Source organism: Herpailurus yagouaroundi, unplaced genomic scaffold (genome assembly GCF_014898765.1).
Source record: "Herpailurus yagouaroundi ecotype Mexico unplaced genomic scaffold, PumYag 163, whole genome shotgun sequence".
Lineage (NCBI taxonomy): Eukaryota > Metazoa > Chordata > Mammalia > Carnivora > Felidae > Herpailurus > Herpailurus yagouaroundi.
The window spans coordinates 47,925,401-47,943,062 of record NW_024412404.1 but is presented as its reverse complement, the minus strand read 5'-3'; the positions used below and the strand labels follow the sequence as shown (position 1 = coordinate 47,943,062).

The window sequence follows — 17,662 nt, the reverse complement described above, 5'->3', positions numbered from 1 at the left end:
TCCTCTGCCTCCTGGGAAATGTAGTCCCGCCCCTCTTACTGCACGCCGGGAGTGGTAGTATGCCGACCACTTCAGTGCGCCTGCGCCCTGCCGAATTCCGCAATGGCCGCTGGGAGATGTAGTCCCGCTTAGCCTCTGTCTTCAGGGTGTAAGGACTAAGAAGTTATCGGGGCTTTACTTCTGGGAAGTAAGAATTTGAGCGAGGTCCCAGGAAGCTTCTTTCTTAGCGACTCCCAGCGGGTGCCCAGAAGCTAAAGCATTCTTTATCTGAAGTGCCATGTTCCAGCCGTCTGTCTAGTACTACTTTTTCCAGTAACTTCCATGCCTCAGTTTACCCATCGCAAAATGTGCTGTTCGGCCAGCACATACAGAAGCATTTGAAAAACCAAGATCACTGTTCAGAAACAAGGGATCTGATCCCGTCAGAGCCAGAGAGGGCTTCCATAAGGCCCTTCTTCCCCCCTTAGTTTCCACACAGTAGTTTTGTTTTTCATGGGTTTTTTAACTCTTATTTTTAAAAACTTCTTTCTCCTCAAGCCCCTCACTAGTGACTTTAGAGGCTCGAAAGCCTCTCTGGTGCTGCAAGTGAAGGATATAATTCAGTGGGTAAGTGATTTGGTGCTGAAGTCACACAGGGCTCAGTTCAGATCCTGACTCTGCTACTTACACTAGCTGCCTGGACCCTTAAGGCCTCATTTTTTTTTTTTTTTAATTTTTTTTTTCAACGTTTATTTATTTTTGGTACAGAGAGAGACAGAGCATGAACGGGGGAGGGGCAGAGAGAGAGGGAGACACAGAATCGGAAACAGGCTCCAGGCTCTGAGCCATCAGCCCAGAGCCTGACGCGGGGCTTGAATTCACGGACCGCAAGATCGTGACCTGGCTGAAGTCGGACGCTTAACCGACTGCGCCACCCAGGCGCCCCCCTTAAGGCCTCATTTACTCATGTATAAAATGGATACGGTTACTCCATTTATCCAAACATTGAGGGCCTGTCATGTGCCAGGCACTGTACTAGACATAATGTGTAAGGAGAGAAACAGACATGGATCCTACTCTCAAGGAGTCTATAACCAGTAGGGCTTATTGTGAAGATTCAATGAAAAAATTACAGCACTTAGTACATAATACTCAATTAATGGAAGCTGTGATGACTGTTTCCACTCTTCTTCTCCTCCATAGAGAGGGAACTGAAAGCAGTGGCTAAGGAGAGCAGGTACCATAATAAAGGACTGCCAATGGCTACCCTCACTGTCATTCTCTTTCCAAGTCCTCAGTCTAACAAGCCCTAGAAGTCTAGACCAGAGTTTCTCAACCTCTGCATTATTCACAGTTTGGACAAATAATTCAGGAGGGTTGGGGCGGGGGTGGACTTGTGCTTTGTAGGATGTTCAGCAGCATTCCTGGCCTCTACCCACTAGATGCCAGTAGCACACTACCAACCAAAAAGGTCTCCAGACATTGCCAAATGTCTGCCAGGGCCCAAAATCACTTCCAGTTGAGAACCATTGGTCTAGGGAGAGGAAGGGCAAGAGGGTCAAAACTGTTGAATGCTCTAGGAGCAAGCTGGGAATTGTGTAAACATCCATAACTTTTTCCCACCCTGATTATTTTAACCTGCTTGTGGACATCCAAAATAACAGGAAGCTCTTGGTGAGGGGAGAATTTCCCCTTCCCTGTGGTCATTCCAGTGGCTACTGCAGAAAATATCATCTCAGAATGAAAATCTTACTCTCAAAAATGTTATGAGATTCATGCTGCATTTTAATGCCCTCTCTCTTCCACTCTTTTTTTTTCAAAGTGAACAAGATTCCCAATGAGGTCAAAAGCTGCAAAATTATGTCGGCCCTTTTAAATATTACATTTGGCACCACATTTAAGAACCAAATAGGTGTTCCATCAAATGCAGGGAGACCCAAAATGAAGGTGTTCACAAGCCACAGGAGAGTTAATTTTGCAAAGACTTTGAAACAGGGACTTTGCTTCTTCTGCTGTTGGTTAGGTCACTTCAGATACGGGCTTTCCCACCGGATATCAATAACTCTCAACAAGGGATACATTGGGTAAGGGGAAGAAGGGAATTATTTAAAAGAAAATAGCTATTCAACAAGAAGACCTGTTGGTTGAGGGCAAAAATTATTGGTTGAAAGTTAGTTTCTACCACTTGTAGACTCTTAATCTTTAGATCCCAAATTGCTAAGGGCTACTCCAGCCCTTATTTATTTATTTAAAAAAATTTTTTTTCAACGTTTATTTATTTTTGGGACAGAGAGAGACAGAGCATGAACGGGGGAGGGGCAGAGAGAGAGGGAGACACAGAATCAGAAACAGGCTCCAGGCTCTGAGCCATCAGCCCAGAGCCCGACGCAGGGCTCGAACCCACGGACCGCGAGATCGTGACCTGGCTGAAGTCGGACGCTTAACCAACTGCGCCACCCAGGCGCCCCAACTCCAGGATTTAAAAGAGGTAAATTTATGACCAATAAAAGTCTCCCCAATGGGAGGTAAACCATGTGACATGCAGTCAAGAAAAAAAAGTACCAACTGAAAATGCACTTGGGATCAAATCCATAGATCATAAGCCCTAGCAGGTTATTAAGGGAAAGCAAGATACTTGGTGCACGTGCCTGACCTTTCACAGTTGACCTCCAGATGAACTAACCAGCCCTTCTTTTAGAGCCATGGCCAAGAGGGAGATGAGGAAATGGAAAGTAGGGCAAGAGTCACCAAAAAGGCCACCTGCATATGTTAAAGAATAGTAGAGGTGATGGTGATGGTGGGCAGTGGGGCAGTGTTAAGGATGGATTTATGTGCAGGAATATTCAGTCTTTTCTAATAGCAATTGAAGGTGCCATTTCCTTCTCCCTGCTCGGGCTCCCTGAGGTCTTGCTTTGACACTGGCCACAAGGGCCTCCCACAGCACAAAGCTTGGGGCTCTAGCCTCAGGAGAGTAATGCTCCCCACAAACCATCCCTCAGCACCAGTCCCAGCCTGGAGGAACCCAAAGGCAGCCATGGCCTTTCTTTTGCTCAGATGAATCCAGTTTGCACTACAAATGCAAATGTGGAAACTGAGGAAAAGCAAGGCTTCCAGAAGGCTTTTGCCTTCTGACAAAAGAACCTGGAATCTTACCCACAGTCTCTGGTTCTGTCCTGTCCCTAAAATATCTCTCTAAGGGAAGCCTCATTTGAAGATGGAAAAAGTCCCCCTGAATCCCCCAGACCTGTAACAAACACAGCCCAGATGGGGAAAATCTGCCCTTCAGAGTAAACAGGCAAAGCTCTCCATTCTTTGGGATCCTTTCCGTCACAGTTTACTCAATGCAAATTTCCAAATGACTTATTGCAGATTCATGAACAATGGAGGAGGCTGCTCTGTATTATATCTTTTCTGCAGACAGGAGAGATAGAAAGAAGGGAAGGGACCATGAGGTTAAGCTACAAGTCCAAAGTCACTGTGTTGCTGACGCCTGGCACTGAATAAGAGTACTTCCCTGAAAGTGCAACATGCTTACTGTGAAGGGCACTGTTTTCTGCAATTATCTTTAAGGATGGGGGGTTTTCAAATAATGAAGGTTGAAGATGGAGGAAGGGTGAGTCCTGAGCTCTTAAATGAAAACCGTAATAGCTATACATCTTTCCATCCTCCACCCCGAAATGGCAACCGCAGCCTCCTTCCTACCTCTCCCCTCAGGGCCCAAAAACGTGAAGAGCAGCAGAAAACCTTTCCTTCTGCCCAGTGAGTCAGCCTTGCCTAACTTCATGCGTAAGCTCTCCTCAAGTCAGCGGCAGCTCAGAACTGCGGGTCTGTGTGCAGCCGAGATAAATTTGGGTCTAGAAGGGATGACGTAATGCTAAACCCGAGAGGTAGCTGCCGCCTCCCAGGGCTCCAGTCGCCAGGGCTGCCGGCTGACATCCCAACCACACGGAAAAGCACCAAGCCACCCAGGTGCCTGAACTGGGGAGACAGGGAAAGAAAGGACATGGGGGTGGGAGGAAACGGTAGGGGGAGGCAGTGCTCATCTGAGATCGCTGAATCTGGAAGTTTGTTGTTTTTTAACTTCAGTTTTCTGGTGAGATCAGGCCACTGGCAGAGGCTCAAACAGCTGCACTTGACTTCCATCCTGGCCTATCTCTTCCCCCTTAGAAAAGGGCTTTTTACAATTTTATTAAATGGCCCTTATTACAGCAGCCTATTTCGGTAATTATAATGGATGCGTTAATTTCTTGAATGTGCTTTTTCTTCTTTTTTGCATTAACTTGGATCCAAGAAGAAATCTGCATTGCAGGACTCAGTTAATATGCACATCTAAGCCACTTGCTGACCCTGGAGCATCCCACTTGGGGTGTAACTGATCAAGTATTCTGGATTTTGGAACAGGATCTTGCCAGGGACATGCCACATTAATGTCCCCCCCAAATATCATTTCATGGTTTATTTCATAGAAGTTTATATCAGTAAGCTTATTCCTCAATCCAGTCTCCATTTTCCATTTTTCAGATGAAAACACTGAGGGGTCAGAGAGGTAGAGTAACTTACCCAAGGCCACAGAGCTATCTATCAAATCCGATGGAGCAAGGATTAGGATTCAGACCTACAGGCTCTCATCCTGTGCTCTCAACTCATCTTTATATTCTTTTTTGGTTTTGGTTTTTTGTTTTGTTTTTTTTTTTTTTGGTTGATTCGTGTTCTTAACAATAAATAAGTATATAAGTATTGTGATCTTTTAAATTTGTGGAGCCCCAAACCTTTAAATATCAAGTTACATTCCAAAGGGATCCACAGCCTGCTTTTGTTTTCTGTTTAAGGTTCATTGTTCTCTAAGGAAAGCGGTGGCCTCAGAATCAACTCCTTTGCTGGTGATGACCACAGAGCCGTGGGCCTAACCTCATTACACCGCTATAATTAAAAGACCACCACAGGTAAATAATCTTTATTGTATGGAAGTAGTTTTCTTCATCAGGAATGCCTCCCAAATACTTTTTTCAAATGACATTTCATCATTTGTTGTTTCAGTCACCTATTATTCTCCTTTAGTTTGTGGTTGTAATCATCTATACTGGTAGATGTTGTGAGTTTCAGCCATCCCTGGCATATAGCCTGGTCAGCCACAGTATGTTATTCTTTTGAAACAGCACTCATTCCATGAGTTAATATTTTCTTTAGAATGTTTGTATCTGTATTCAAAAGCAAGAATATACTATTTTTTTGTTGCATGTATCAGGTCTTGGATGCAATGAGCAGTTCTTTCAAACATAGATGCAACTTGATTTTAAAGCCTTAAAAAAAAAAAGATCGCCGGAGGCCTTCCTTGCTGCTAAGAGGATGCCCCACATTCTTGCCACAGTCCTGGGTAACCCTCCCTCCTCTGCCAGGAGTCTGGCTAGAGCTGCCCTGCCCCCACCCATTGGCATCACCACTCCCTTCCAGGCAGCAGAAACTTGTAGAGGTCACTCTTAGGCTCAGCTAGGCCCTGGACACTATTAATTAAATCACACACCTAGCCTGCTTTCTTGGGGCTGAGTGCTCAGCCTCAGGTGCACCATTTAGAATAAAAACACCAGGCCCTTGCTTGCCCAAGGACATCAGTGATCTCACCATCTCTCCCAGCCCCAGCATTCTGATTCTGGGATTCTGGGATTCCCCAGGGACCCTAGAACACTATGCCTCCATTTGCATACCAGCTTGCATGAAATGAGAACCAACTGTGTACATGACTGTGCTGCTCATACAGTCAGTTCATGTAATTCTCAGCACACCTCTGAGATTCCCTATTTCACAGATGAGGCCCAGAAAGCTTAAGGGATTTGCTCAATGTCACCTAGGTAGTGACTGGATTCAAACTTAGATTTTCTAATTCTGGGACCCCACAGCATTCATCAAGGTATGTTCAATCAGACAAAACAGACAAAATTGGTTAGGGCAATGGTCTCAGCCAGGGGTAATACCAACCCCCAGGAGGCTTTGGAAATAAGTAGGAGTGGCTTTCTTGAGTGTCACAATGACTAGAGGGTCCTGTTGGCATTTACTGAGTGGGAACCAAGGATGTTACAACCTGCATTATTCTACACTAATCTTCACAAGAAGAACTACCTCACCAGTAGCTCCCTTGTTGAGAAGCACTAGGTCAGAATATTAAAGACAGAGAACTCATCATTCATTCAACAGATATTCCTTAAGCATCTATTATGTGTTGGGCACTAAGCTAGATGCTGAAGATAGAATAATTAACGAAACAACTTAATGGTCCCTCTGCTCCAGGTGCTTGTATTCTAGCCGGAGAGACTGATGATAAACAAGTAAAATCATTGCAAATTGTGATAAATAGGATAAAGGATAAGTGATAAATGGGGGGTTGCTTTAAGTGGGTAGAAGCATCAGGGCAGTCACAAGGGCTGTCTAGGCTGGCTTCTCAAACTTAAATGAGCAAAACAATCACCTGGAAATTGTGGCAAAATACAGATTCAGATCCAGCAGGTCTGGGGTGGAGCCTGGGAGTCCCATTTCTGACAAAGTCACAACAGATGCCAAGGCTGTCCATCCTTGGACCACACTCACTCTACATAGTCAGGGCGAGATAAACTATTGAAAGGCTTAAACAAGTGACATGAAACCAGTTATATTTAAGATCACTCTTGCTTCCTCAATCTCCACTGAGAAGAGGTTGGACCTATGCTGACTGACCAAAACCAGCCTGCCCACACTGTCACGGTGGCAGTCAGGGTCTATAGCTCATCTCCGCAGCTCACACATGCCTCTCGCCCCTCTGGCTTCTGTGGCAGAAGCCCTTGGCTCCACGCATGGCCAGACCAGTTCCCCTACAAGCTCGAACGCCTTCAGGAAACCTAGCATAGCCTCATAGTGTATGGATTCACACCCTTGCCACCCTAGTGTGCAGAACCACAGGAGCTCTACTGGTTGGGTGAGTTCCCCAGGGGGTGCTGGGCAAGGTGGTGCTGCACATGCAAGTAGCAACACCCTAGACCATTGCCCTTCAGGAAAAGGGCCCTAGTCAGACTTTACTGTCAATACCCAGAGAGCCCTGGAAAGTTTTGGCTGCCCTCTCTCTGTCCCAGGATGAGTGGGAAGTAAAGGAAGTCACTCCAGGGAGGCATCCCCAAGGGGACCCTCAGCTCGGAATTCAAACAGTCCAGATTCCATCTCTTGCCTCTTGCCCCCTGAGGCCTAAGTTCTCCTAGGAAGAAAGAAAAACCTAGGTTTGAGTCTCAGCTCCGCTCTGTGTTAACATGTGACTTTAGGAAAGTTAGCTAGCCCTGCTAAGGCTAAGGCTTTCCTCCCTTATAATGAGGATAATCCTAGCACCCTCCTATTCAATGGTTGTGAGGATTTAATACAAAGCACTTAGCGTTGTGCTCGTACATAGTAACTGCTCAGTAAAGGGAGTCATGATCACTATTCCTCTGGAAAATAGAGAAAACATTGCACCTGTCAGCAGTCCCCTTGGGGACAGGTTATCAGACTCCTAGGAGACAGACAAGAATTCTTTATTGGTCTTTATTTGTCTATCATTTGCACTGGAATCTGAGCTGGAACTCTCCAGTTCCACACCTCCTGCACTTTGAAAGGACCAGGCACAGTGCTTGGCTCCTGGCAGGTCTTAGAAATTATCTGTTGAATTAAGCTACATTTTACAGCTGGTGAAAACAATGAAAGAGGGTCATATGCAAGGCACTCAGGGCCTTAAAAGAGTCAAGAAATATGGTATGGGAGGTCAGGTGTGGTGGAGGTAAGAGGGAGATAACACAGGGATGCCATAAGGCAGTCTGGGCCACCGTAGAAAGAAAAACAAAGGCCATCCCAGCTCACACTTCGCCACCCATGGCCACGAACAAAGCAGCCCTGGGCATGCCCTCCATTTTAATACAACAGTATTAAAACTGTCCCAAATCATCTTTATTCAAGTATTCTTGCTAATGGTCCTAAACACACAAGAGTAAAATATCTCAAATAGGAGGTAATCCAAATCCCTTTTTATTGGCTTTAGTTTGAATTTCCTAATCTCCCTCAGGACACTATGTTTATCTTTCTAATTTTGCTGTGTTTAGATTTCCTTAGCAGATGCTGGAGTTGGGTACTAGAGATATGTGGCCAAGGGCATGTTATATAGGAGGGTGAGCTTGGTAGGAACACTGGTATGGACAGTCCTCCAAGTACAGAATGCCCCGTTCTGGAAAGAACTGAGAGTGGAATGTGTTTATTTACAAGGCTGCTCATGGGGTACTTAGTTCCTAAGCTCAGGTAGTAAAACAACAACAACAACAACAACAACAAGTCAGATCTGGAAAAATTACAAGGACAAACACAAAAGACTTTAAACATGGAGGTGGGGGTAGGGGGTGCAGGGAGAGGAGGATAAATTTTGCTCTGTCTGTAATGATGTCTAGAACTGAAGACACAAAATCCAAGTCAGGTGTAATTCTACATTGTTGGGGTTTAAGGCAAACGAATTTCTAAAAACTGGCACTGGAAGAGAGTATACACTCCATGAGGGCAGGGACTGTTATCTCCAGGACCTAGCACAGTGACTGACATAAAACAGTATGTGCTCCTTAAACATCAGTCTGAGGGAAGGAAGGAAGGAAGGAAGGAAGGAAGGAAGACATTCAGGGAACAAATTTAGGGAGAACTCCTGGCAAGAAACATAATTCCAAATAAAAGTATTTGCCACGAGGGCCTTTTAAAGAGAGTTTCTCTAATTTAAATTTGTTTTAAAAAAAGAGATCTTATTTACATATATTTCCTGGAGATTTATTGCTCAAAACAAGGGTCACCTGAACTTTCAAAATGTTTCACAAGCAAGGGGCCTAGCGCAACTCTGCAAAGATGAGGAAGCAGAGAAGGAGGCTCAAGTTCTGGAGGGGATGGTGGCAAATTCCCATTATTTTTGGCCAGAGAGATCAAGTCAGCTGTTGACAGCTTTAACACCTCCAGCCAGGCCACTCAGGGACAATGATATCAGAGACAATTACTTCCCTTTAGTAGCAGAAGAGCCAGAGAGCAGGTGTCTGTCCCTGTGGAATTGAAGCCACTCTTCAGTGTGAGCCCAGAGCACCACCCACCGCCCCCAGAGGAGGCCCCTCTGGGAAGACTTATATTTCTCCTCCTCAGATAAGGCTTGGGTAGCCATCCTGTCACTGTCACTGCCTTTGGACTCCTCCTACTTCCCCCAGCCCCAGTGTAAAAGAAAATATATTTTTTCTAAATGGCAAATTCAAATTAGCTTCATTTTGAAAGACTACTGTGAATGTTGCAATGGCCTTTGCAATAACCAACCGGCCACACCCTAGGATCAGTAAACCAGGTTTGAGAATTGCTGACTTTATAAGCACCTGACCTGTAAAACAAAAGCCCAGTTTGGGGCTCTGCTTGTAACCCATTCTCACACCAGGCAAGAGGCCCAGAAGAATCTGGTTCTGCTTCTGCTGTGTCATCTTGGGCAAGCCACTGTCCCTCTCTGGGCTTCAGCTTCCCCATCTGTAATAGGATGATGGATGCTCTGTGACCTCTGGGGCTCCTTCTGGCCCTGACACTCTGTCTTACCACCTGCCTCCTTTAAAAACAAAACCCGGGGCGCCTGGGTGGCGTAGTCGGTTAAGCGTCCGACTTCAGCCAGGTCACGATCTCGCGGTCCGGGAGTTCGAGCCCCGCGTCGGGCTCTGGGCTGATGGCTCAGAGCCTGGAGCCTGTTTCAGATTCTGTGTCTCCCTCTCTCTCTGCCCCTCCCCCGTTCATGCTCTGTCTCTCTCTGTCCCAAAAATAAATAAACGTTGAAAAAAAAATTAAAAAAAAAAAATAAAAACAAAACCCAAAATGGAGTGGAAGGAAGAATGGGAAAGGCAAGAGAATGGTTCAGAAGGCCAGTCTGCAATACGGCCTCCCGCTCCCCATTTCTGCCTGCTGAGAATTGCTTTCTTCATTCTGCAAGAAGATTCCCATTTCTTGCTGGGTTGTTGCTTTTTCACTCCTTCTCTCTCTCTCTCTCTCTCTCTCTCTCTTTTAATCAAAGCCACAAAACCACAACTTACCTCCCCAAAACGGGTCATTTGGAAGCCAGAGCTGTCGGGGGTTAGGTGTGTCAGGCCTGGCATGCTGGTGGTATCTAAGTGAAGACCAGGCCAGGGCAGCCATGTGCTTCTCCTCCAGAAACCCGGTTTAAATCAATATTTATCCAACTGTATTTATAGAAAGTGGTGGTGGTAGGGAGGAGGGGGTGGGGTAGGGAGGCAGGGGGGATCTAAAACAGAACAAGCCACAATGACTGATGCAAATCTTTGTGGCCAATTCGTTTCTGCAGGGCCAGGCTTTTTTTAAAGGCAAAAGACCCGGCTTTTGATGAACCTGCTGTTGGCCCCAGTACCATAGCAACAGCCCAAGTCCTCTGATATGCCCAGAGGACGGACTTCGGAAAGGCAGCAGGAGGGGGTGGTGTTTCCTAGGAGCCTAAACTTGAGTTAGGGCCAGGAGAGTTGAACAAGTCTGAAAAACAAAAACAAAACAAAACAAAAAACCCTCTCTGGTTGGCTATTCTGTCCTCGGCCTTACTTCTAAGCCTTTTCTAAGCAGGGTGTGTACAGGAAGACCTTGAACAATCAACAGAGTGTTTCAAATACCAGCTCTGCTTTAGGTTGCTGGGTGACCTTGGGCAAGTCATTTTACCTCTCTGGACTTCATTCCTTGACTGGAAAACGTGTACATGCATATATGGTTAAGACTGCAGGCTCATTCGGGAATCAGAGGCCTAGGTTCCAAAAATTAGCTTTGCCACTTACTAAACCATATGACCTTTGGGCAAGTTACTCAACATCCCTGCACCTTGGTTACCCCTTCTATAAAATGGGGCAATAAAATTGCATACATCATGGCGTTGTTGTGAAGACTGGAGGAGATAATGCATGTTTAGCCCCATACTTGGTATATAGTCAGTGCTCAAAAAATGGTAACCAGTATTCACAGTATGTAATGCAATTAGTTGCTGCTGCAACATGCTAGAATCTTCTTCATTTCCCTCAGTTTTGCCTCCAAACTTTTGCCCAGCCATCCTCAGATGAAAATTCCCATTTCTGGGTATGTCAATGGTACAGCATTTTCATCAGCAAGGGAGGGTCGGTCAGTGAACATGCTGTCTTGCCTTGGAGCTGACGGAAGGAACTTCCTTTCCCCCCACAAACCAGGAATGGTTCAATTCAACTTCTCCGAAATTCGAAGGCTCTGTTCCCTTTCCCTGGGCATCCTCTGTAGGGTGCCTAGTCCCTGGGAGCTCTGGGACTCTGAAAGCCACAACTATCCTCAAAGTCGACTTCTGGCATTTACCAGTGGGCAGAGATCATATTTAAAACTGGAAGAAAAAAGCTGAATCTGAGAAACATAATTTAGGATACAGCAAAAACAAAAACTCGATTTACGAATGTTCTTTACACAGGGCGCCTGGGTGGCTCAGTTGGTTAAGTGTCCGACTCTTCATTTCAGCTCAGGTCAGGATCTCACAGTTTGTGAGTTCGAGAGCCCATGTTGGGCTCTGCGCTGACAGCACGAAGCCTGCTCAGGATTCTCTCTCTCTCTGCCCCGCCAACAATAAATAAATAAACATTAAAAAAGTGTTCTCTACACAATTCCCCAAAAACCAAATGTCCCATTCCACTCCCACCATAAATGAACCCACAGAATTTTCAGGAAAAAAGCAAGTGCACATAGTACATGTTCAATACATATTTGCGGAACGAATGAATGAATTGTAAGATGCCCGCTATGGAGAAATGTGACCTGCTTGAACATTAGTTGCCATCAAACCCCTTAATTTTAGCATAACTTGCCCTAGTCTCCTGCTCTCTAAGCCAGTAACATTCATTTTCAGGGTCACAGTTGATGACAGTGGGCACTTTCAGCTCTACAGGCCTGAACTACCATTTCTTCGCAGCCCCTGGTCTTTGTAGCCCAAGGGCACTCTATGTTGATTACATGAAACTTCCCCTCTCCTTGGAAGAGATCAGTATTTCTAATTCTTCTCCAAGTCTCCAGAAAGTCTATTCTGTGTCCCCTGGCCTTCAAACCTGATCACTGTGCCATAGCCAGTAAATGACAAATCCAACCAATCAAAGAATGTACATTAAATGTCTTCTATATGCCCAGTGATATGCTATATGCAATGGTGACATATACTGAAATATTATTGGTGATCTTTTCCCTTAGGATGCTAATCATCTCCCTGTGAGGATAAAGCTAATACACAGGAAGCAAGTGGAAAATTGCATAGTACTGATTATCAAGGCTCAGAGACTATTTATTGAGCACCTACTATATTCCAGGTACTTTAAATGTTTAAATGGAGTACCTCATTTAGTTGTTCAGCAATGATGTGAGGCTGGTGTTATTGTTATCCTCATTTTACAAAAAAGAGGTTAGGTAACTTGCACATACAGTCACAAAGCCAGTAAGCAGCGACGGAGGAATTTGGGCCCTACTCTGGGTAACTGTAAGGTTTTCATTCTCTCAACTACCCTGAATTAAGAAATAGCCAGAGGAGGCTTCCTAGAGGAGGTAGGAACTTACCTAGGTCTTGAAGGGTGAGTAAGAAACAGATAACCCCAGTGGAGTAAGAGAATGAGGCCATTCTAGACAGAAGGAAGAGTCTGAGTCAAGCACAGAGGCATGACTGCGAAGCCTGCTTGCTGGTGGACCTGCTGGACGGGAGCAGAGGCGATTACATGGGGAAGGCAGGGTGGGGCCCCATGAAAGCACACAGCAGCAGCTTTTCTCCATCAGGAAGAAGAGGCTGCCCCTTGGCCTGTCCATGCCTGGTCCAGGAAAGCACCTCACTCTAAACCCAGATAATCCACTCCAGAGGGCGATCTCTGGCTTCTACTCCCATGTAATCATTCTTCTCTATCTTAAGCACTGCTCCCCAAGTGACCCTCCCCAGACACTGGGAAGCCCATTTCTAACCCTCTAGACGTTACACTACAGTAGCTTTTGCTTGACCACGGAACAGCTTTTCTGCACATAACACTGCTTTGTGAATCTCATTCTTCCTCCCTTTCAGTTTAACCTTTTCCAAAACAGGAAGTAAATATTTTTCTAATTATCAGTCGGTCCTAAATTGCCACCCCTTCACTGTACCCCAAATGGATATAGGTGATGCCAGAGATGATTTATATATAACTTCTGATTTTGTGATAACGGGTCACAGTCTCCATGATTAATATTTCTGGAGACCTTTAATTTGAGATCCTTAAGGATTCGCATCAGTTGGAACTTCAGGAGAATGTACCCACATATCCTTGGGAATCCTTGCCTTGCACAGAACAGTCAATACTGGGTGACTTAATTTGAACCCCTTCCTCCTGAGGAGGCTCACCATACCTACTGGGAATAATTCAACATTGTGGCCACAACTTGGTGAGCACTCCTCCTACTACGGAAACCTCAAAGAGGCAATGAAAAGCAGTTCTGGCAACAATGGAAAATAAGGCAAGCGGCTGCCAAGTAAGTACTTTGCAAACAACAGTAAAAACGAAACGTGTGAACTCGTGACCAGGGTCTACTGGAGCATTTCGGGAAGGTCTCACCGAACCCGAAATGAAGAATCAAAGCTGACACCCGTCTCAGGGGAGAAGAGCGTCCCTTTAAGAAGGGATTGTAGCAGCTGGCCACACTACAGCTCCCAGAGATTTCCTGGCTTGCCTCCTGGCTCCACCCACCAGTTTCAGGCCTCAGCAACGCGTGATGTCAGAGAAAGCTGAAGCTGCCGATAGGCTGAACAACGCAGCTAGGTCAAGTCCAGTCAGAGGAAAGAAGTTTGTCTCCATGTGGAAACCATGTGTCTCTAGCTTGGGAGGGGGAGGAGGAGGAGGCGGAGAAACTGAGATCAAGTGATTACAGGGGAACTGGCTGAAATGAAGGCGGGGAGGTTGTGCACCTGAGCCGGCCAGCAGTGCCCTTTGCAGTAGTGACCTAAAAAGAGGAAAAAAAAAAAAACAACCCAAAACTTGCCCAACAAACAAAACTTGAGCCCCCTCCTATCATAATGAACATCATAAACAGCTAGGATCCCTGCTTCCTTCCAAAAACCAGGGACCTGAGAAATGCTGGAGTCCTATCGGAACGCCCAGATCCTCCTCCCTCCCCCAACGACTGAATGATGTAAGCGTTTCGGAAAGCGGGGCTCTGAAGCAAAACAAGCCCCGCGCGCGCGGAACGACCCGCAGTGCCCGAGCCCGGCGCACGCACGACCCGCCCCCCAACTCGCGTTATTGCTGTGCACACGCGGACCGCCGTGACGCGCGGGCATTGTGTGCAGCGAACAGAAAACAACGGCGAGCGCCGCCAGCGCGAAGAAGCGCCCCCAATAAATTGAGGCAGATGTAGGGCCCGCCGTTTTCCGTACTGGGAAACCCAGCTCCGGTGGGAGGTTGGAGGGGGAATCGAAAGTGGGGAGGATAAAGCAACCCCCGTGGGCCGCTCCTGTTTGCAGGGGGCATAATAAAGGGCCTGGCGATGGTAGCCCTTAGTTTGCTGGAGGTCACCCTCGCCTGCGTGAGCTGTTGGGGAGGGGACGAGGGCCTGGAGCAGGGTCCCCGCAGCCAAGCTGGGCAAGGCGCAGCGCCCCCACGCTCTCGGGGAAATCTGGGGGCCGTTGGCATCACGTCATGCAGAGCCAAACAGCGGCAGCAAATAGAGGCAACAGAGCTAAAAATACTCCCGCGGGGAGCGGCCGGAGGGGGGGCAGTGGGGCCGAGGGGCTGATTACGCACACGAAGTTGACTTTGACTGAGGCGCTGAGGTTCCTGAACCCCTCTTCGGGGGCTGCTGGGCTTGCAGCGCGGACGCTCGGGAGAGGGACCAGGAGGAAGCCCCCTGGCTTCCTCCGCCACAGGAGCCCCAGTCGGCTGCCGCTGGCCCGCCCCGTGAGGGGTAGCCCGGCCCGGCGCGCCCGGCCCTCTGCTTACGTGACTGGTGGCCACGCCGGAGCCCCGGCACGGGGTAAACTAGGAGGTGGCGGCGGCCAGGGCGGCGGGGGAGGGTGGGGGAGGGGGCAAGGGGGGGCGGAGGTCTCCGATTGTCTGCGGGTGAGGGGGGGGGCGGGACGCGGTGGAAGCTCCAAACGCCTTCTTCGTACACCGTGCTGGGGGTGGGGGTCCCAGGTTTGCCACACACTGCCAAGGTGCCCTCTTTTAGTGCACCCCACCAGAGTCGGTACCACGGGACAGACTCCAGAGAACCCCGGACAGGGGTGGGGGGTAGCTAAAGAAATCGCGCCCCTCCCCCCTCCAACAAAAGCAAACACACCAAACAAAACCACGTCTTCACCCAGCTCCCTACCAGCTCTAGCTTTTCAGAAACTACCCTCCTGACAAATGCACCTCGCCCCCCCCCCCTCCCGCCCGGATGAATAATCGCAAACTGCTTCGGCTACACAGCCAGCGATGCGCCTTTCTCGCAACCCAGGCACTCCGAGAAAACAGGAGAGAAGAGAAAGAAAAGAACGCACACAACCGTCCTCCCAACACAAATCCTTGTTTTTGCCTTCAGCCACTGCACAATTGCGCTGGCAACACACGGTTACTTTCACCACGGAGGCCTGGGGTGTTGGTCAGCTAAGGTGTTTTTGTGTTTGAGGACTGTTGTTGTTGTGTTTTGGGGGGAGGAGGTTGCAAGATCTGACACGTTGCAATCGGACCATTTTTTTTTTTTTTCCCCTCGCTCTCTCGTCTCATTGATCTTCCTACTTGTTCGGACAGATTAAACAGCCTGGTTTTCCCTAGTCTATCGGTTTTTCTGCCTTGGCCCTTTCCCCCTTCTCGCAGCTATTATTTGTGAGGACTGTGCTGGAGACACCGCACACGCGTGCCCCCGTTAGGACGCTGAGTCGACTGCCTGGGAGGACTGGGGGACCCAGCAGGCAGAGGCAAAAATGAAACAAACAAATACAAAAAGGAGGCCAGGCCGGGGTGGGGCTCCCAGCACCCCTCTCCCCAGCACTGCTCTCCACCTGAATCGGCCGGGGGGGGGGGGGTGGGAGAGAGAGGAGGAAGACAGTAGAAATCGACAAGGCAGGCGTTTGCCTTCCCAGCCAGGCGCGCTCACTCGTAAGTCGTCTCCCGGAAAATAAAGAAACCTCACACAACAGCCCACACCTTCTTCCCCAACTATTGTTTCCTGCGAGATCCCAAAGTTTCCTTTTAGCTGTGTCCCCCTCGCCAAGTTTCCCGGGCGCAGGACGGCGGGTCCGGGGCAAGCTGCTGGCGCTGCCCGGCCCAGCCGGCCTGTTTGGTGGAGGGAGGGGGGGGTGGCACCCCAGGGCAACAGAGGTACTGGGGGACTGTATCCGTGGACGCGATGGCCTGAGCCCTGCTACGAGAGGGGAGGAAGAAGCACAGTAGACAGAAGGGAGAAGCAGAGCCGAGCCAGCCAGACCAAGCCCATGCCGCGGAGGGCTGTTTGGTTGTTGTTGTTATTGTTGTCGTGTGTGTCTGCGTGTGTTTTTTTCCCCAGCCGCTGAGCTCTGCCTACGATTTCCAACTTTCGGCTTCTAATCCCCACCCCACCCAGGAACGAGCGACAGAAAAACAACACTTGTCTGCCCGAGAAGGCTCCGGGGTTGAGGGGGGGGGGGGGGTAGAAAAAGGAAGAAAGGCGACCTCGAAGAGATGAGCTCTCGGCTCAGTTGTCAGCAAACAACACTCCCCCGCTTGTCCATCCGGCGGTCCTCCCAGCCTCCCGGAGACGGACAGACGGACGCACCGACAGGCCCCCCTCGCCATCCACCCCCCGCCCCCGCTCGTCTTTGTTACATCTTTAGCAGCTTTGTGCGTGCGTGTCCTTTCTCCGGTGTCATCGGCTTTACTGCCGAGGGCTGGATGTGTGTTGGGGGAAGGGGGGCGCGGGCCGAGCAGGCGACAGGGGTCGCCCAAGTGGTTGAGGAAGAAAGAGCCGGGCGCCGAGGAGGAGCAGGGGCCCCTAAACTTACTTTTGTTTTCTTTCTCGATCTGCTCCAGGTAGCTGGCGGCCTCGAGCAGAATCTGCACGTTCTGCAGAAAAGTGTTGATGTGCTTCTCCATCGAGTTCTCGCTGGTGTTGAAAATGTCCGAGAAGGGGCACCTGAGCTTGGCCCCCGCGGGCTCCTCGGGCTGGGCCGGGGGCTGGGGCGCGGCCACCGCCGGGGGCGCGGCGGGGGCCAGCCCCGCGCCCTCACAGCGCGCTTCCTTGCGCGGCCGCCCGCGTTTGCCCATGGAGGAACCGGGGTCCGCCGAGCTCGTCCTCTTTTGGGGCTGCGCGGCCCCGCCGAGCTCCGGTCCCTGGAGAAGACCCGGCTGGCCGGAGCGGAGGAGGCGCCGAGGCGAGGAGGCGACCTGACTTCCCGAGCCTCGCTGCGTGCAGTTGTGTGTGTGAGTGTGTGTGAGTGTGTGTCTGTCTCGCAGTGGGTCTGTGTGTATGGGAGATTGAATGAACCTACAGGACAGACGGAGGCGCTCTGGCGCCTGGGTCCTAGTGCGAGCCTGTCACCATCGGACCGGTCAAAATAAAAGGTGGAGAAAAGCGAGACAGGGACGCCCTCTGCCCGTCCCTGCACCCTTCCCAGCCTCTCCCCAAATCTTACCTCAGAGCAGAGCACTGTATTTTAACACAAATGGAAAAAATACTCGAT

General features: G+C 48.9%; 1 protein-coding gene across 2 annotated transcripts in view; it reads right to left on the bottom strand.

Annotated features, from left to right (window-relative positions):
• The window catches only part of MXI1 (MAX interactor 1, dimerization protein), an 84,741-nt gene extending 67,282 nt beyond the window's left edge, over positions 1-17,459 (bottom strand). The window contains exon 1 of one of the 2 annotated variants that reach the window (XM_040486393.1): positions 16,985-17,459. In XM_040486393.1, the coding sequence (XP_040342327.1) occupies positions 16,985-17,246 (262 nt within the window). In that variant the 5' untranslated portion in view covers positions 17,247-17,459. Of the gene's footprint in view, positions 1-10,046; positions 10,165-16,984 lie in introns of those variants that run through there. The other variant, XM_040486394.1, reaches the window with a different exon arrangement.
• Between the last annotated feature and the right edge of the window lie 203 nt (positions 17,460-17,662).